The sequence below is a fragment of the Numida meleagris genome, chromosome 6 (assembly GCF_002078875.1).
Source record: "Numida meleagris isolate 19003 breed g44 Domestic line chromosome 6, NumMel1.0, whole genome shotgun sequence".
NCBI lineage: Eukaryota > Metazoa > Chordata > Aves > Galliformes > Numididae > Numida > Numida meleagris.
Genome location: NC_034414.1, coordinates 54,288,271 through 54,306,205, shown reverse-complemented (window position 1 = coordinate 54,306,205; position 17,935 = coordinate 54,288,271). Strand labels below are relative to the sequence as shown.

The following is a 17,935-nucleotide window of genomic DNA, read 5'->3' as shown; positions in this document are numbered from 1 at the left end:
AGGCTTCTTAGGGAGCCCGGTTTGCACAAGACAGAAAGTATTCAAGTGGTAACAGGGCAATCACATGCCGGCCTGACTTCAGCCATCAGCAGAGCATTGCTATGGTTATTAGCTAAGTATTTCCATAATGTGTGTCTGTGCAAGTTATAATTAGAACCAAGCCTGCCCCTTGCTAATTACAAGCTTGCTTAGAAGTATAGTTTATATAAAGCTTTTAAAACTTTGTATGGGGAAGATATACATCCACAGGCACAATTGGAATGATGCCTTGTTTTCAAACTGAAATGTGTAGGCTTTGGTGTCTGTTTCTCCTTCCCTTTACACTTTTGTGTTGCGTACTCATCCAAAGGTTTTGCCAGAAATGCTTTCCAAGTTTCACCAACATCAAACCAGTGATTTTTGAGATTTCTTCCAAGTGCTTCATTCTCACTACCAAGAGAGTAAGGCAGATGTATAAACCAGCTAAGATGTCTTTGAGCTTTGTGTTTGGAGAAGATGAATAAATAATACTTAGATCTCTTGTAAAAAGAAGTTAAGGAGTCTTGAAAGTTTTGTTAAACACTCAGTGCAGGATCTACATGAATACTGATCCATCTATGGTGACTTGCTGTGTGTTTACTTGGATGGTGCTGCACCCGCATGCCTTCAGCTCAGACTCTTAGAAATAAAGTGAAGCTGGCAGCGTGAGCACAGAGTCTGTCTGTCGTGATAGTGCTGTGGCATCATATCCTTCAGTGTCTGAAGAGCAAAGTGAATACAGCAGAGCCTGCAGGGCTTCTGCACTTGGCTTTTGACATCTTTGGTATAAGGAGATGCCCACTTAACCTTCACTGCTTTTTAGGAAGAAAAGCAGAGTAGGGTGCAAATCCCTCATGTGTGGGAAAGGGAAGAAAATTCCTGAAAGAACTGCAGCTAATGAATTACCTCTACTTGCTTTTGTCTAGCCATATTTGAATTTTGTATTAGTTCGATTATTCAGGTCAGATCAGATTTAGGTCAGTTGAGATGGATTTTTTCCAAATCCAGTTCCCTTGATTCCTACTGTAAACGCTTACCAGATGACACGATGCGAAGCTGGAACAGACTTGAGCTGTGTGATGACCAAATAAAATCTCCGTGGAAACCACTTCCACGTTCCTAAGATCAGTTTCTCATGTAATAAATTCTGCATCCAAAATTATATCAAATACTTTTCTGACAACAGTCTGTTGCTTTTTTTTCTAACGGACAAATCCCAGCAGAGCTGCTTATAAGAAGCCTCTCTCTTGTGTTTGCTCTCACATGCCTGTTTTTCAGACCTACACTGAAGAACAAATACATGTAAAAATTGCTGAGTGTCCTTGCCAGTGCTGTTAGACCCACCTTGTTTTGTCTTGTCTGAAATCTTCCACTACGTTTCTTTCATATTCTCCCGCTGGTAAGAGTTATCATAGGAAACCACCATTAGAGACTTCTCCCCAGAGGAATGGTCTGGATTTATTTGCTGATGCCTTTCCTTTGCTGACTTTCATTGCTTTGTTCTGCCTGATCCTCTCCTGGCTGTGAGGAGAGGAGTCGTTCAAGTGAGTGCTGTGCTTGTGCCAAGTGCCACGCTATGGGCTGAAACTTGCAAAGTCTTTACAACAGAGAATACCTGAGAGGGTGAGTGTCTGGGAGCACACATTAGTGTCCTTGTGCTTGGAAGGTGGAGGCCAGGCTACTTCTCAATCAAATGCACTCACAGGAAAAGCTGCTTTAATAGGGTTTTTAGCCTTAATTTTAGAGCTGTGTACTTTCGCCTTTGTTAAAATGGAACTAAAAAACATCCAGAACTTCTCATTAGACCAACCTACAGTTTCTTCTCTTGTTACAGCCTTCTTATTAGTTTCCTGATGCGTTAAAGGGAAGTCTTGACACCAGACTTCCTGCAGGTACGTTTTGGCTCATGTTTCGCAACACGTCAATCTCTTCTGTGTTAGATCAGGCATCAGGCAACTGTGCCTTCAGTTTTGGAAAGTGCTGATGTACCTAAGTCATGAGAGAAGGGCATGTGCTTTTCTGTGTCTCTCCTCGGTGACTGCTACAGCCAAGTTAAATTGTCGACTGCCATTCGTCTGCTTGATTAGATGTGTTCTGTGCGTACCTCAAAATATGTGATGTTTTAAACCTAGATTTGCTATTTAAATAAGAGGTTTGCCTTAATTGGCTGTTACAAATTACAAGCAAGGGGGAATGATTTATTGCTTATAATTAGAAATGAGTTACGAGAGGGAATGTTGGTAATCATAAAATAAAGCTTGGAATACATTGATTTCCAGATGGCTGGCAGTGAAATTGCTCTTTAATGTAGAATAGACCAGATACAAAGAAAAAAAATCTGTCATCCATCTTTATTCCTTGATGGATTACTTGTGCAAATCTATAGATACCTGAATTTTGAAATATTAGTTTTGCTGCATAATCTGATGAGAGCAACTTAATTTACACAGTAGTGCATGCTGTCAGAGGTGGTGGAAGAGGCGAGTTAGTATTTTGCCTGGCGTTATTTTTGTCCTTGTGGTGTCACCAGGGAAGATCTGCCATCACCTTTGGGTATAACGATCTTGATGGGTTGCTCTCAGAGGCTGCAGGTTACTAAGATGTTTTTCTTTTCATCTTTTGCCTCATTAACTGTCTTTATGATATTGAGATTGATCAAAACACCTGTCCAAAAGCAAATATTTGTAATCCTCCTTTCTTGAGTCTAGCAAAAAACATTTGTATCGGGAATAAAAACAGCAATGCGACTGCTGAGAATATTTCAATAGTATAAGCCTTTTGTTGAGATGATAGTGTTTTTGTTTGACTTTCTGAATTTCATTTCAGTTACTATAGTTCCAGGCATGATTTTAAAATGATTTATGTTTGCCTTATCTGCTAATTGTTGAATTTCTGCCCTCGTAGATGCATTCTGTGCTGTTAACCATATGAAAGGCCATCCTACAAGGTAGTTGGACGTATCTGGATCATCACCACATGAGATGTCTCATGCCCGTGTTTTAAAAATGGCATAGTCATTAGACTTGCTTAACTGAGACCATTGCAATTACTCATTTACCTTCATTAAAATGCTTCATAGCTTCCTTATTTTAAATAGTTTTTCTCAGCAAGGTACAAATCTGTTTCTTTGCCATAATTTTATCTGAAAACAAATTTGCATGGTGGAAGGAATGATGTATTTTCAGCTAATGTTTTCCTGACCTGTGGAGAGATGAGCTCATCAGTATCTTTATTGACAAGGCCAGGAAGAAGGTGTGTCAGCCAGAAATATTAGATCAGTCAACCCTTCTTGTCCTGGAGCAATTGTAATTTCCCATGGTCTGCAGCAATTTCCTTTAGAATCAGATATGTGCAGAGATTGTTTTGGATCTGCTGCTGTAGTATAATTTCATTTGGTCCCAATAAGGTGGCCTTAGATTTCATTCCTTTCATTTTTGTTGTTGAAAACCTTTTGTTTTAGTGGAAAGAATAGCAAGCTGCCATTTTACAGCATCTAATTGAGGAACGAGTGCTGCAGCTACAGAGAATATTGCTCACTCAGAGCTGGGTTAGTGAAGACAGCAGATGTTGGCAACCTCTGCCCTTCTCAGAGAAGCGTGAAATGAGTGTTTAGTTCACTCTACATTAGCAAAGTTCTGGCTTTTCAAGAGACATTCAGAAGTGCATTGGTGAGTGATGTAGGTGCTTATTTCTTTGCTGTTGATATTTCCTGTAGTGAATGATAGAGGGTCTTATTTTTTTAAACCAGTTTACTCCTGCGAGTTCATGCTCCCTAAATACTTCAGCCTGGGTATTTGCTAGAAGAGGCCAACCTCATTAGTGCTGAAGGTGTTCAGTGCTGTGCTGTCTGATGCTGCGCTGATGAAAGCATAACTCTTCTGATGCAGCATTAAAGAGGACTGAGCGGGAAACAAAAGTGGGAACAATTTTTCATTTCACTCTATTTTTTGTTGTCACTTTAGCTTTGTGTTTTTCCACTTGAAATGGCTCTTTCTGTGGTATTTCGTGCACAGACAGGAGGAAACCTGGTAGGGTTCAGATCCTGCCTGCTACTCCATCAGTCTCAGTGGTATAGCTCCAAAGGAGCTTGGTGTGCATGAACTGAGGTCCCTGTCATGTGGAGATGCCCTTCAGTTGGCATCTGTTCATCATTAGCTAAGGTCTCTGCAGCCCTATAGCTAGGAGGAGTGATTCAGAGAAACTCCTTGATGCCTTCATGTGGATGATGAGCTGGGCTGGACGAAGGGCTGGTCAGCATGGCTGTCTGAAAGCCAGACAACTCAGGTGCACGTGGTTTCAACGTGTGAGCATCAGTGATGCTTTGTTGTTCTATAGAGCTGGTGTTTTCTGTGGGCTTTTTAAGATGTGCCATGGTGCACCCTCCCACCCCAGTCCCTTTTCTCCAGGCATCAGATGGCCATTGGTCAGTGTCACAATCACCCGTGGCCTTGGCCACGTGCCTTGGCTTCCTTCCTAGGGAAGGGAATGTTTCTCGTGAGCACCCTAGCAGTGGGTCTGCAGCTGTATTTGCAAACCCTGAAGTACTCTGGGATTGTTGTCATTATTCCAGTCTGTCTTGCCTTCTGGAAAAGAGCTGCGGTCCCTGTCCAGGGAGGTCAATCCTCTCTTGTGCTGAAATGGCAGAACCATGGGTCAGCATCTCCTGACACTGTTTTGTTTCCAACAAGATCATTAAAGCCTCACAGAGAGGTAATTCCCAGCTTTCCGGTAAGGATAACATTGACAGTACCTAATTAAAGGGCACTTCTAGCCGGGATAAACATTTATATTAATTTCCTTCTCACACAGATGTCTGGTAAACTGACTTCCTGAGGCAAAACCATCTGGCCTCAGGTGGGAGGGGTATCTCAACCAGCATGAAGAACCTGACCCAACTCCCACTGGACTGTTTCTGAATGGCTTTTTCTGTCACTGAAGTGACATACATACGAAATATCTGTGGTAGGGTGATAGAGGTTTGATAAGCATTTGCCTTGGAAGACCTGTGTAATGGCACCACAAGGCCTGTGGCTCCAGGCTCCACTCGATCTCTGCTCCCAATCGTGTATTCTGGGTTTGTCTGTGTATAAAATTAGTATGTGCGGTAAGCAGCAGCAAGATGTTCCCTACTTGGATGGACTAAATTAAAATTCAGTAGGAAACACAGCTTTGGGTGAGTTTCCAAATTACGTTCAGGATTTTGCTGAGGAGATTGTTATGGAATCATAAACCTTTTCAGTGGGCAAACAGCCTGATGCGAGTTACGTTAGCTTTTATTGCCTCATAGTACTCCTCCTATTTTATGTACTGTGCTGTGTAATCTTTTGTTATTAAATAATAAGCAAAATAAAAACAGTTGTTTGTCACAGCCAGCTTGTTTTCCAGAGAATCTGTTCACTTTGAAAGTTCAGTCTGTGTGATCTTCAGCCCTGTCAGAAGCTATTATACCGCATCTTCTTTTAAATCGTTAAGCTGGAGGACAAACCTAGATGTTATCGTGCGCGTCTCAGCCGAGAGCGGAGCAGATTCGGTGGGGAGCAGCCTCTGATGACATGTACCGCACCGCTACTTTTTGTCGGGAACATGTCAGGATTATCTGCTTCCAGCACTACGTGTGTTGGCTGACACGAGCATTGGTAGATCTGTATAATTTCTGAAGCAGTTTGAAATGTGGATATAACACTTAAGGCTGTGTGAAGTCTTTCTTTTTTTTTTTTTCCTTCCCCTTTTGATGGATCTTGTAGCTGTTCAGAAAGCTGCTGGTTTGTTGCTGCCTCCCACTGTACTGTAATACAGTGCCTTGACTGTGTTTAATTGTAGGGTTCATAACAGAAGTGATCCAAACTAGAAATCGTCATCACTAACGAGCAACTGCTGGAAGGTTTGGGAAGATCAGGCACACCACTGCTTTCCAGTCACAGCATTACGTTTGAAATAGAGGCTTTTGCTTTAGTGTATATGGGATCGTACCTTAATGCAGCATGGGATGCTCACTTAGGGGTGTTGGACTTCAGAGGATAGGATTTTTCTGCATACCCTGAGAGCATATGACAGATTAAAAATAGGGTAAGATTCTTCACTTCCCTGTTTTTTCAAGCTGCTTGTTTGATCCATAATGCTCAGACCTGTCCCAGCCTCAGAAGCAGTCGTGCTTTTCTATGAGGACACAAACAGCACCCCTTTCCTTCGTGCTCTGTAGTGCAGCCAGGCAGCAGAAGGAGCCCTGTGAGTAGCCATGGCAGCCAGTAATTGATGGCTCCATATGGCCAGTGTGCCACAGCTGCTCTGGTTTAAGGAGGTCACGGCATCAGGGCATTTAAGGAACTAACTGAAACCCAGGTATCCCTATAAAGCCTTCCTGAATGAGTTTTTACAGTAATAGTAGGCTTTTCCATTGATGTGAGACCAAAAGGAGAGAAATCAACTTTTTTTTTTTTTTGAAATCTGATCGTATTGAAAAGCATTATTGTAGATAGAAAATAAGTTTTTCTGTCTTTGGGATGGTTTTCAGCTTTTCTCAGTTCTTGCTGTAGCTTGCAGTAGCATGATGCAGAGGGCTCAGCACAGCCCCAGGCTTTAGGGTGCATTACATGTTGCGCTGAGGGAGAAACTGCATTACCTAAACTGGATGGCAGCGCTGTATTTCTAGTAATGAAGTGAAGAAGTACGCTTTGTGAGCAATTAGCATGGAGCAGAAACACAGCTTTAATTTCAGAATGGGTGCAAGAGTCACTCGCTGCTGAAAAATGGTATAGAAGGGCTCTCGGTTATAGCATTAGTTTGCAAATAGGCTTTTCATAAGTGTGCATCTTTATTTTCATTAGGGGACCATTTTAATTAAAGTGAAACTGGAACGTTTACTTTCTGCTTCCTATAGCTTGTGATGGTTTTCTTCACTGTGTGAGCACATGCATAATTTGCTCTAAAAGAAGTGTCAGCAGTTTCTGATTACCTTGTGAGTCTTACTCAACAGCTTGATTTTAATTGGGGGGAGGAAAGATTTCAGGGTGCTCTAGGGAGGTCTGAAGCCTTCTGGTATCATGAAGCAATAGGTGCTATCTTTGGTGCAATGTTAATTACAATAATCACTTCTAGTGGTTTAAAATAAAGGTCCTTCATTGGTTACCCCCGTTGGGTTTTTTCTCAGTTATGTCAGTGAAATACAACCTGGATGATAATTAGCATCCTTCAGCTGCTTAACCTCTTGGCACCGCTGCATTTGTGTTTTTGTAGGTGTTTGAACAGAGTGGCTTTTGGAAAGCACAGATTGACAAGCAGTCTCACATTTTGGGAAAACTGTACAATTCGGGCTAGATAAAGAAAAGAGACGGTCAGGCACGTGGGGTGAAGTTTGTCTGTGCCTTCACATACGTTCTGTCTAAGCCCAGAAGTCCTCCAGGAGTTGTAAATAATAGATAATTTATGTGGGTCAAGAGTTTCTCTTTCTTGAAGATTCTGATCATCATAAGGTATGACAAGAAGTGTCTGTCGCAGAAGGATGTGTTCTGGATCGTGTGGCAGTGCAGCTCCTGAAGCATTCCTGTGCCATCTTTCCATCTAAATCTGCTGCACGGAGTCACCTTGGACTCCCTTGGTTTCTGAAATGCCTTTTGGGTCTTGCGAAGCATTCCAGAGATGACCGTTTTTGGAGCTTAGCCAATGCCTTGTATTTTAATATTGTCTTCTTCATCAGAGATAATGATCTGAAGTCCGCCCTGCTCGTTCTCTGGGGTTATGTTTCCTCATGCTGATTATTTGAAATAAATAAGTAGGAAAACAACCGGTATCTGTGTGTTAATAGGAAGGAATGACTAATAGAAAAAAGAGAGGAAAGATACTGCTTATCATAAAAGACTACATCTCTGGAAACATAAATTGGTATTCATTAAGTTGTTTGCGTAGACTTAGTTAAAAGACATACTTGAGGAGCTGTCAGAGCCGTGTTTCTGTAGAAAACAAGTCATACTTTTCATGGCTGGATGTATCTAGATGAGGAGGAGAGACCAAAAAGCAACAGTAAGTGATGGATTGAGAACAGCCTTCGTGGCAGTAAGGAGACAACAGACTGTGAAATGCTTTTCAGAAAAGAATGATACTTAATGCTTAGCTGTAGAGTAATACAGATCCATCTTTTCTCTCCAAAAATGCAGGTGGTCTTTGGTGCAGATTTAAAAAAAAAAAAAAAAAAAAAAAAAAAGCTTATGTTCAATTTCTGTCACTTCTTATTCCAGGTGTGCAGGGTCCCCTTGTGTTTGGTGATGACTTCTTTAACTAGAGGTTAACGTTCAGTCTGATAATTATGGAATCCTGTGTATATAATCTTACTGCTATTTTGCATATGTCATCAAATAAACGGAAGTAGTTGCAGAGCAGTGCTGGGTAATTGAGGAGGTGGCTCATTTTTGCCATGTCTGCATTGTTCCAAAAATTCCATTGTTTTGCCCCAAAGCATGACCTGCTGCTCGGTGCCCACTCATGTTCCTTCCTGGCAGGCAGCCTGCAGGTGCAGGTTTTGCTGTGTTGGGAAGTGCTGCGGATGCACACTGGGATGGCAGCAGAAGGATGAAGCATTGCTGTGAGGGCTGCTTGCTTCTTCTCTTCCTCACCACTTCCTTGAGTCTTTTTGTTTCTTAATATGTGATAAAAACATCTCTTTCATGGGCCTTCAGGATGAGCTGAGATGAGGTTTTGCTGTTGTGCTTGTTGACTGGCATTTTTCTCCATGATCCTGATCTGGGGCAGATGCTTACAAGGGAATATGTCTACTAATTATTGTACAGTATGTGGCTATCTGCTGTTAGCTTTGCTTTGTGTCTTTGAAAAAGTAAGCGCACAGCAGAACACTAGTGAAGTGCTTTCATTTTTTTTTTGCACACTGAGCACTGTGCATCAAACTCTTTTGTATATGGTGTAACTTTTCTGATGTTCACCATTTCTTTCCTTTTTTGCAGATTAAGACCCTTGATTTCTACACAGCTGGCTAAAAAGGCTGCCACTGAAGAGGTATGTAAAGCCCAGCTCTTCGTAGAATCATTAAGGTTGGAAAAGACCACTGAGATCATCCAGTCCAACCCCAGCCTACCCCCACCATGCCCACTGCCCATGTTCCTCAGTGCCACATCTCCATGGTTCTTGAACGCCTCCAGGGATGGTGACCCCACCACTCCCTGGGCAGCCTGTGCCAATGCATTACCACTCTTTCTGAGAAGCAATTTTTCCTAATATCCAACCTGAACCTCCTCTGAACCTCTTCAGTTAGTCCGGAAATTCCCACAAGCTTTTCTCAGCCTGGCTCAGGTCATGTAGTAAGTATGGGCAAAAGAAATGAGACTCATGTCTCGGTGGTTGGAGCAGGAGCTGATTACTGCAAGCAGAGCAAAGCTGAAGTTGCCTGTCTTCTAACCAAGGTTTGCCCTTACTTATCCATTGGTAACTTTAGCCTCATAACCCCTGGTTCAGTAGGAGAAAAGAGAAAATTCCCTGCATGCATCTGAAAGGGTACATATTGAATGAGTAGTAGGAGAGGCAGAGCTTGTGCCTGTTTCATCTCTTGGACCATGCCCCCAGAGACGAGGGACAGTACTAAGTTCTGCTTCTGTGGAGCTGGTGATGACACAAGGGAAGGGCTGGGGTTCTGGAGTCTGCCTAAGGAGAACGATGAAGAAGCACGAAGTGACAGCTTACCCAATATAGCTTGGCTTACTCTTTTTTTGTTGTTTGTTTTGTTTGCTTTGAAAATAATTACATTTCCATTGAAAAGTTAGAGCTAGTAAGTGGTCACTGTCAAAAACCCTCCCAGGGTGGCTTTGTGCATGTGAATGTTCCACTGAAGGGGTCATGACTGTTATCAGTCACAGCAATAACAGCTTTCCTTTGCTATTATATTTACACAGTACAAAGTAAACACATGCATTTTGCTGATGATAAAAGAACGGTCTGTCTGACAATTCTGTTCCCAATATACCAAAGGAATTTGTCATTCTTTTTTCTTTTTTCCCATGTATGTGTGACACTGATGCCCTTTTGAAAGGATGCTAGCCAACTTTGATAGCCTGATGTGCTTTCACGGTGCCTATGCATATGTAAAGTTGCATGCCAAACTGAAGTCCAGGTTGTCTGGAAGTGAATCCAGGAAGTTCTATTTAAAGGTGTTGTCTGACTGCTTTATTTTTAAAATGACTAAAACCCACCGACTTTCAGAAACAGCTTGATATCCTGCCTAGGGAAATACATTTTCACTTCTTATGTTATGCTCGTTAGAAAACCCTGCACATTTTTAGAAATATAGCAGTCTGGAAGTGGACACGATAATTAGAAGAAGGTCACATTTTAATTAGCGTGGTGCAATTTTAAAAAATAATGACTCAATTGTAGCTCTTTTATATTCACTCATTTTTTCAGAGCAGATGGATACTTTAAGCATAAAAATTGATATACATTATGATTCATGTCAAACGGTTGGGTCTATTTCTGCTTGTTCCTGAAATGTAGATGGACTCAATTTCATCAGTCTAGAGGCAAAAACAATGGTGGGAAATACAAAATAAACTGAAGGGAAGTTCCTCTAAATGGTGTGATTAATTTGAGCATTAGAAATAATGAAAACTTGTCTTTGAGTGATCCAAATACCTGAACATTTTCTGTTAAAATTAATGGGTGCCTTGTGGCCTATTAATGAGCTATTGAAGCAAAGCCATAGATGGCTGTGAATATCTCAGGCAGATTCTTGGTTGACTGGCATGGCATGTGACAATTTTAGGAGCAGCTTTGATGTTTGAATAATTAGACTGTCAGCTTTCTGATATGGGGACTTTCTGTTATGGTGTACCTCTAAAGTGCTTGGAATTAGAAAGATTCTGGGAGTTTCTGTATCACGAGTAAATACATAAACAAATAATTACAATGCTGAGACAGACCTTATTGCCAACAGAACTGGAGAAGATGCAGCAGTACATGTTTATGTGCTGTGATTTAAACCCTGGAGCACTGCAGGACTTTTCTTGTGGTAGGGATGAGGGAAGCTGTACTGGGGCAGAGCACACTGCTGCAGGAGCTGGATTTGGTGCTCACCCCGTTCCTGAGGTGGAGACAGCGTTACCTGCACCCCCACATTCGCTGCTGCCTGCTTGCTGTGTGCTGCCCTTGCTCTCTCTCTCAGTGTCCTGCCTAACCTTGGAGCATCTGGGTAGGTGCAGATGCCAGAATGGGTCCATCAGTGACCAATTCCCAAGTTAGAGCTTGGAGGTTGTTATTCTGATGTATTTCATAGGAAATGTTACAGATGCTGTTGTGTGTTATCAACTTAGTGCTCGACCAGAGCATTAAGTGCTATCTAAAGAGTGCCATTTGTTCCACAGCTCATTGTGCCTCCAGATAAATCCAACCAGAGCTATCAAAGCTAATAGTCTTTCTTTTTTTTTTCTGATTTGAAGGGTACATTTTTGCCATCATTGAAGTGCCAATAACATTGTTACTGTGTAATAGGCCTGATGTGAGTCAAGCACAATGAGGAAAAGGTTGTGAGCTTTCCCGCAGGGCTCTGTTGAAGAGCCCTCATTCCCAAATTTCTCCTTACCTTGTGCTTGCACAAGGCTCCTGATCTACCATCACTATCTCTGGATACTTGCTTGGCTCTGGAATATGTGAAAACTGTGAACGTTTGTCTGATTTTGGTCCAGACAATGCTTCACTGAGCAACTTGGACGTTCCCTGGAATGGCCATGCCTCCAGCACTAGATATGGGCTTCTAGATCTCCTATTGCTAAGCATTACATAGGAATATTGAATAAAAGGAAGGACTGTCCAACTGCCTTGTCTTCTGTTTTGCAGATGACCTTTCCAAGTGCACAAGCAGAAGCCTCTAACTTAGAAAAGCCAGCAGGTGTGCTAGTGGAGAGTGGCCCAGTAGCTTATAACCTTGATGAAGAGGTGGAAGAGGAAGAAGCAGAAGAAGAAGATGATCACTGCATGAGTGCATTGCAGTTAATGGGAGGAAATGGTAAGTTGGGGTGTTGTCTGCATTACAGCCTTTTATTTCTCTGGTGCTGTCAGGTTTGTTGGTGCAGAGTTCAGGACAGTCAGGGTTCCCCTGCTTGTCCCAGGCCTTTGGCAGCTTGTCCCAAGTGGAGCTCATTCTTGTGAGAGACTGGAGTCACCTTTGTCAGAAATGAGACTTTCTTAGGGACCTCTCCAGAGAAAACTCCGCATCTCGAGCTTTAGGCTAAGAAGGTTTCTCAAGAGGAAACTGTTGTTAGGGCTTCTTCTTCAGAATTATACTTATTAATGTGAAACTGAGGAATTTAGGAGTCAATAACGCCTCTATTAGAAGAGTTTGGGGCTCATTGCCTCACGATGGTGCATGAGCCCTCTGGACTTGGTTGTCCAGCTCAAGACAATCATCACAACCTATTTCTGGGATAAGCATCGGGAGGAGGGAGTTCTTCTCCAAATTCAGAAATGACACTGATAGCGTGCAGTGTGCTGTATGGCATGCAGATGTGTGCTACTTTCTTTGGGTTACCCAGCAAAGCCACTCATTTAATTGGATTTCTCTACTGACGGGAAGGGGCAGTATCCTTTCTGTTGCGTTTTTCCTAGCTAGACACATCCACATTTATCCTTTTTCAAAACCTCCCCTTAGAAGTTAAGCCTTGAAAATATATGAAAATATTTTTGAAATGAGGGCAGCTAATTATGGATTTTGAAAAGGAAAGATGAGAGTAAGGTTCTTCCTGAAATGTTATTTACTGCAAAAGTCTTTGCAGAACTATTAATTTGCCTTTCATGGGCTATATATATATATATATTTTTTTTCATAAAAGTGTATGTTGCTTTTAAATTGATTTCTCCACTTCAAAATAATTGCTGAACCTTAGGAAAAACAGTTTGTTGCCTGCATTTATTATTAGAATAACGTTCCCAAGAAAAGGCACCCATGTGAGGGAGGGTGGGCCTATGTTTATTAATAAATCCCCAACAAAAATAGAATAAAGGTCACTGAGCTATTTTTTATTTGTAAATGTTACTATTTTAAAACCATTCTGAGAACATTCCACTACTCCCTGTCTGGTTTGGACAACAGCTGAAAAATCAGAGTTTAAAAAAAAAAAAAAAGAAAGAAAGAACTATTCCCAGAATTCAAATGCAGGTGTGCAGAGCTGTTCAGCAGAACAAATAACTCCTTTCTAACTGCTTTCTTTATGGATTTTAGACCTGTCTGCCTGGAATAACTGCAGGAATTACAGATGCTGAACGTTACCCATTCTAGACGAATTATTATAGATTACACTTTATTTCTGCTTCAGAGCGTTTGCTTGAGTTTGGATGAAATGTTGCAGTATATTAGATTTGGAATATAAAGGTTAACATCACTGAATGTTCATATGTAATAGTTATCATTAGGTTTGACTTTGCAACAGAAAATGTCTTTCTCACTTTATTCAGGAAGGACACAGAAGAGAAATTAATGCGTTAGAAACATACAAGCATGCCTTCTAACACACAAAACACACAGCCTTTGCAATCAGCATCATTTTAGGAAAAAGAACTGAAAAAGTGGGCAAAATGTTAAGTTGTGCCTCTAGGAGTAAGTAGGTGTGGGAGTTCTGAGTCAGATGTATGGGACGCAGCTTGTTGTATGACTCCTCTGTCATCGATGGAAGCTCATCCCTGGAGACTTTCAAGGCGAGGCTGGATCAGGCCTTGGGCAACCTGACTGAGCTGTAGTGTCCCTGCTCGTTGCAGGGGAGTTGGACTAGATGACTTTTAAAGGTCCCTTCCAACTCTAAGGATTCTATGATTCTATGCCAGTGATAAGTGAGGAGAAGTATTTATACACATGTATTTACAAATAATTTTATTAATGGAGGAAGAATGGAAGAACTTTTTCTTCAACCCAAAGAAAATTGTGATTTTTTTTTTTAAATGCTTGCTTATGGCAAAACTTATCATCGTTAGACAGCAAGAAAACAACCTGAAACTAGCAGTACTTCTGTTGAATGTTCCACCTACCTGGAATATTTGCATTTTTATGTCTTTGTCTTCATGTATTTCAGATTATGGCTGTGATATGGATGACGATGATGGCTATTAGTTCCATTTACTTCTAAAGGACATGGACTATTTCTTGTTCCCAGAAAACCTGCAATCTTCTAACTGTATGAATGGTGAAAGAAGCAGACTATGGTCAGCAAATGTTATCAAACAATCCTTACTTCTGTAAAGTGAATTTTAGCTTGGCATTGGCTCTGGTCAGTTTACATTGACCCATAACCCAGCAATAATGTTTGGGTTTGTACTTGAATTATTTTTATTGTGGTGGATCATGGTTTGAGAATGAAATTATTGGGAGTCATGTTTTCAGACAACAAAAGCAGGAGACAATATAGATAATGTGTAAAGAAATATATGACTCTGCTTAATGCACGTTGTTCAAAGGGAGCGTATAGAAGGACAGATAGAGGGATGGATAAAAATGAGAAGCCCACAAGCTGATTGAATACACCAGGATTAATGGTCTTAAATACTACAGCCACTGGAAAACATTTCCAACCTTTATTGTAAAATTGACCTTGTCATTCTGTGCAAGTTTCCATACCCAAGCCTATCATAAATTGACAAGTTACATATCGTACCTGTTTCTCTGACATGAAGTAAATACTTAATGATATTAATCAATTCACAGATGTCCTAAAAGTTGTCTCAATAGAAGGTAACGTTGGCAATGAGGAAGTGACTTACTCTGTAAGTCAGATATTTATGTGTAAGGGAGGAGAAACCCTGGGTGAGGCAAGAATTGGAGGGAAAAAGCTGGAGGCATTGCTGGTGTCACGTACCTTTGGAGTCACTGGGGACAGCCAGGTGGTGGTGTGGCTGGTGTTGCTGCAGGAGAGTGACTCCAGCCATCTCTACAGAGCTGCTCCCATCCAACCGAGTTGGAGTGCGGGTCTGCTCCCAGAGCTGCCTGGCTTTAAAACCAGTTGAAAGCAAGAGAAAGCTGAGCTTTTTAATAAATAAGCTAGCATCTGCTTTGGCTGAATTTAATTTTATGTAATTTATTTAACTTTCTGTGGGTAAATTAAAGGTCACCGTGCAGCAGCCTGAATTTCATGGCTCAGATCCTACCCTTGAACAGTCTCTGCTACACGAATAATGCTGGAGCTTTAGCTGTATGTGCTCCAAAACGTCAACAGGCAGGTCCTTGTCACCCAGATCAGCAGCCCTCACGGTGCAGTGGGTCAGGAACGGAGCTGCAATGCAGGATCCCACCCTGCTGCCTCTGACCTGCCTTTCCTTGATGCTGCTGGGACTCCAGGGCTCCCAGCCCAATGTGAGATGTACTATGGTTTCGATGGCTGCAGCTGCAGGAGCTAGGGTGTTTTCATCCCTCTCCCTTGTCTGTGACAATCATGAATGCTGTAGTATTGCAGACTTCTCTTATATCGGGGAAAGATGGATGTTTTATCTTACCAGTGTGGTTTCTGTTAAGCTGGCCTTCCTGGTTAGCTCATCCTTCCTATCCATTCTGGGATTAAGGCACCATTTTAAAGCACCACTCATTAAAGCATCAGCAGTTCTACTGCCATGGAGGGTAGGTAGTGTCAGGAGAAGCTGCCTTGGGACGGGACAAACCCCAGACAGAGGAAGGGACTGATGGTGCTCATACCTGTGGTCATTGCCAACAAGGGAAAGGACCACACGGCCTTCTGTACTTCTTCTGTCCCTTTCAGTAGCTTGCATAAAGGGGATCATGTAAATAGAGCTGGAATGAGTGCTTTTTCTAGGCGCAGAGTTGATTTTGTTTGGCTGTGAATGTAATTTTTTGGGTAGGTTGCACCTGCTAGATATTTGTGATCCCAAATAAGAGTATTTCAGTGATCTGTCTTAACAGTAGAGCTTGGTTAAAAAATAAAAATTATTGTGAGGCAAATGGGAAGAAAAGCTCTCCTGTACCAGATATCAGTTACTTGGTTTGCAGCACATTGGTGGGAAAGAAGAGATTTCTTATAATTCTTAGGGGAGTGGCTGGTGCTTTCACCAAACAGCTATAGCATTTTTTTTGGATACTTTATAAGTACTGCACAAAAAGGTTCATGGAAGAGATAAACCTTTCTACCTCTCTTTTATCTATACCATAATTCAAAATCATGCTATAAGCTGACCATAAAAATAAAATTAAAAAAGCAGTTTGTTTTTATCAAAGTTCATGGTCTGTGAGTCTTTGAGACAGCTGAGTTTGAGCACTGGGGTTTGAATTAATCTACCAATAGCACTATTACAAGTACCCGTGCTCTCAGTATATTCTCAAAGCTGGGTTTTATTCCAAGGTACACATTATTCTCTACGCGGGAAATAAACACGCATAAATAAACATGTGTATGACTCATGTAGGTCGAGTACGTTTCTCAAATGCATAATGTCAGCTCTTAAAGAAATCGCTGAGTTCCTTATTGCTGAGGGTCTTTCCTGCAGTTTTCTGTGTCGATTTTCATGGGTTTGTTCCCCATACAGAATACTAAACCTGCTGCCATCATAGTGACATTACGTGCAAGAGCTGAGAGTGCACTTGAATAACTCCTGCTAGCAAATTTTAATTTTGGTAGCACATGGCGTTTCTGAGAACATTGTCTCCTGCACTGGGAGCACTGAATACCTTTCTGTGTCAGACAGGAAAATACTTGCAGTTTTTGAAAGCTCTCATAAGATTTGATTAGAGAAGGTTATCGCATCATCTGCTAGAAGGGCAGCTAGCAAAAAAGGACCTGCAAACCCATAGCATCTCAGCATTGCTGGTGAAGCTGATGGCATGGTTTCTGCACAGGAGTCCTGAAGGCAGAGCCATGGTATTGCTCTGAGCATTGCAGGCTTCTTAAACTATAGTGGTTATGTACATTTTTAATTTATTGGTGACTTATCGGGATTTTTATAATGTCCATTCCTTCTTGATTTAACTAAGCTCAGGAAATGTAAACAAATTAGAACATACTACTTTCTGTTTTTATAGCTAGTCATTAAAATGTAAAAAGATTAACACTGCATTAACTCTGTTTACTACTGTTGATGTATCTGGACTATTTTGTTGTATGTAAGTGAGCCTTTATTCTCTTGGAGTAATTTGGACCTTGCTTTTTTCGGGATTCTGATTATAATGAAGATAGACTATAAGGCTTCAACATTTGTTGTCCCTAGGTCTTCTTCCTTGAACCACACAAGCTGTACATGATAGGTTTTCTTGCATAAAGCAAGTCTCTTGCTGCAAGTCACTTCGCTTGTCAGGCAGAATTCTCCAGCTGCTGCATCCAGCTTGTCTGCCATGCCATGCAGCCTTTTAACAATCTTTTATCATGGGGATAAAAAATGAAAGAAATAAGGAAAACAATAGGATTCTTCACTGTGGTGAGCATATTTTCAGAGTCTTAATCATCCATGACATTTCTTTAAAACCGCTGTGTTCAGTTCAGCAGCTCAGAAATGGTGCCAGACAGACAGCCTTGTTTTGAGGGTTAAACGTGTTCGTCTACAAAGTCCTCGCCATCCTGATGGCTCGTTTGTATTCTTTGGATTGCATTGAAACTCTCGTCGCAGATGTGTACACTTAATGTAGAGTTTGCTTAATAAATGTTCTGTTTCTTACATTCGTGTTGAATCCTTGCTTTTGGTTCAGTTAGTGCCGGGGAAGTTAAACCTGTTTGATGTAAGCACATGTATCTTCCTTACACAACCACAATATGAGTCATGTTAAGCTTTTTTTTTTTACTGTAATATATTTGCTGTAAATAAAAAGTAAAACCCTTGCAGAACCCATCTTTTATGATGCTCTCCTGCTAATTTCTGATTCTTCTGTCTTTCTTGTGAATGTTCGTTTTTGATTGCTGCACGATTGGTTGACAGTGGAAGAAATACTTATAATTCAGAGCTT

The 17,935-nt window shown here is 41.3% G+C and overlaps 1 protein-coding gene across 3 annotated transcripts in view; it reads left to right on the top strand.

Moving 5' to 3' along the window:
* Positions 1-17,649, top strand: part of BRF1 (BRF1, RNA polymerase III transcription initiation factor subunit) — a 164,703-nt gene extending 147,054 nt beyond the window's left edge. For all 3 annotated transcript variants that reach the window (XM_021400928.1, XM_021400929.1, XM_021400930.1), the window contains 3 exons: positions 8,970-9,021; positions 11,848-12,016; positions 14,073-17,649. In XM_021400928.1, the coding sequence (XP_021256603.1) occupies positions 8,970-9,021; positions 11,848-12,016; positions 14,073-14,110 (259 nt within the window). In that variant the 3' untranslated portion in view covers positions 14,111-17,649. The remainder of the gene's footprint in view (positions 1-8,969; positions 9,022-11,847; positions 12,017-14,072) is intronic.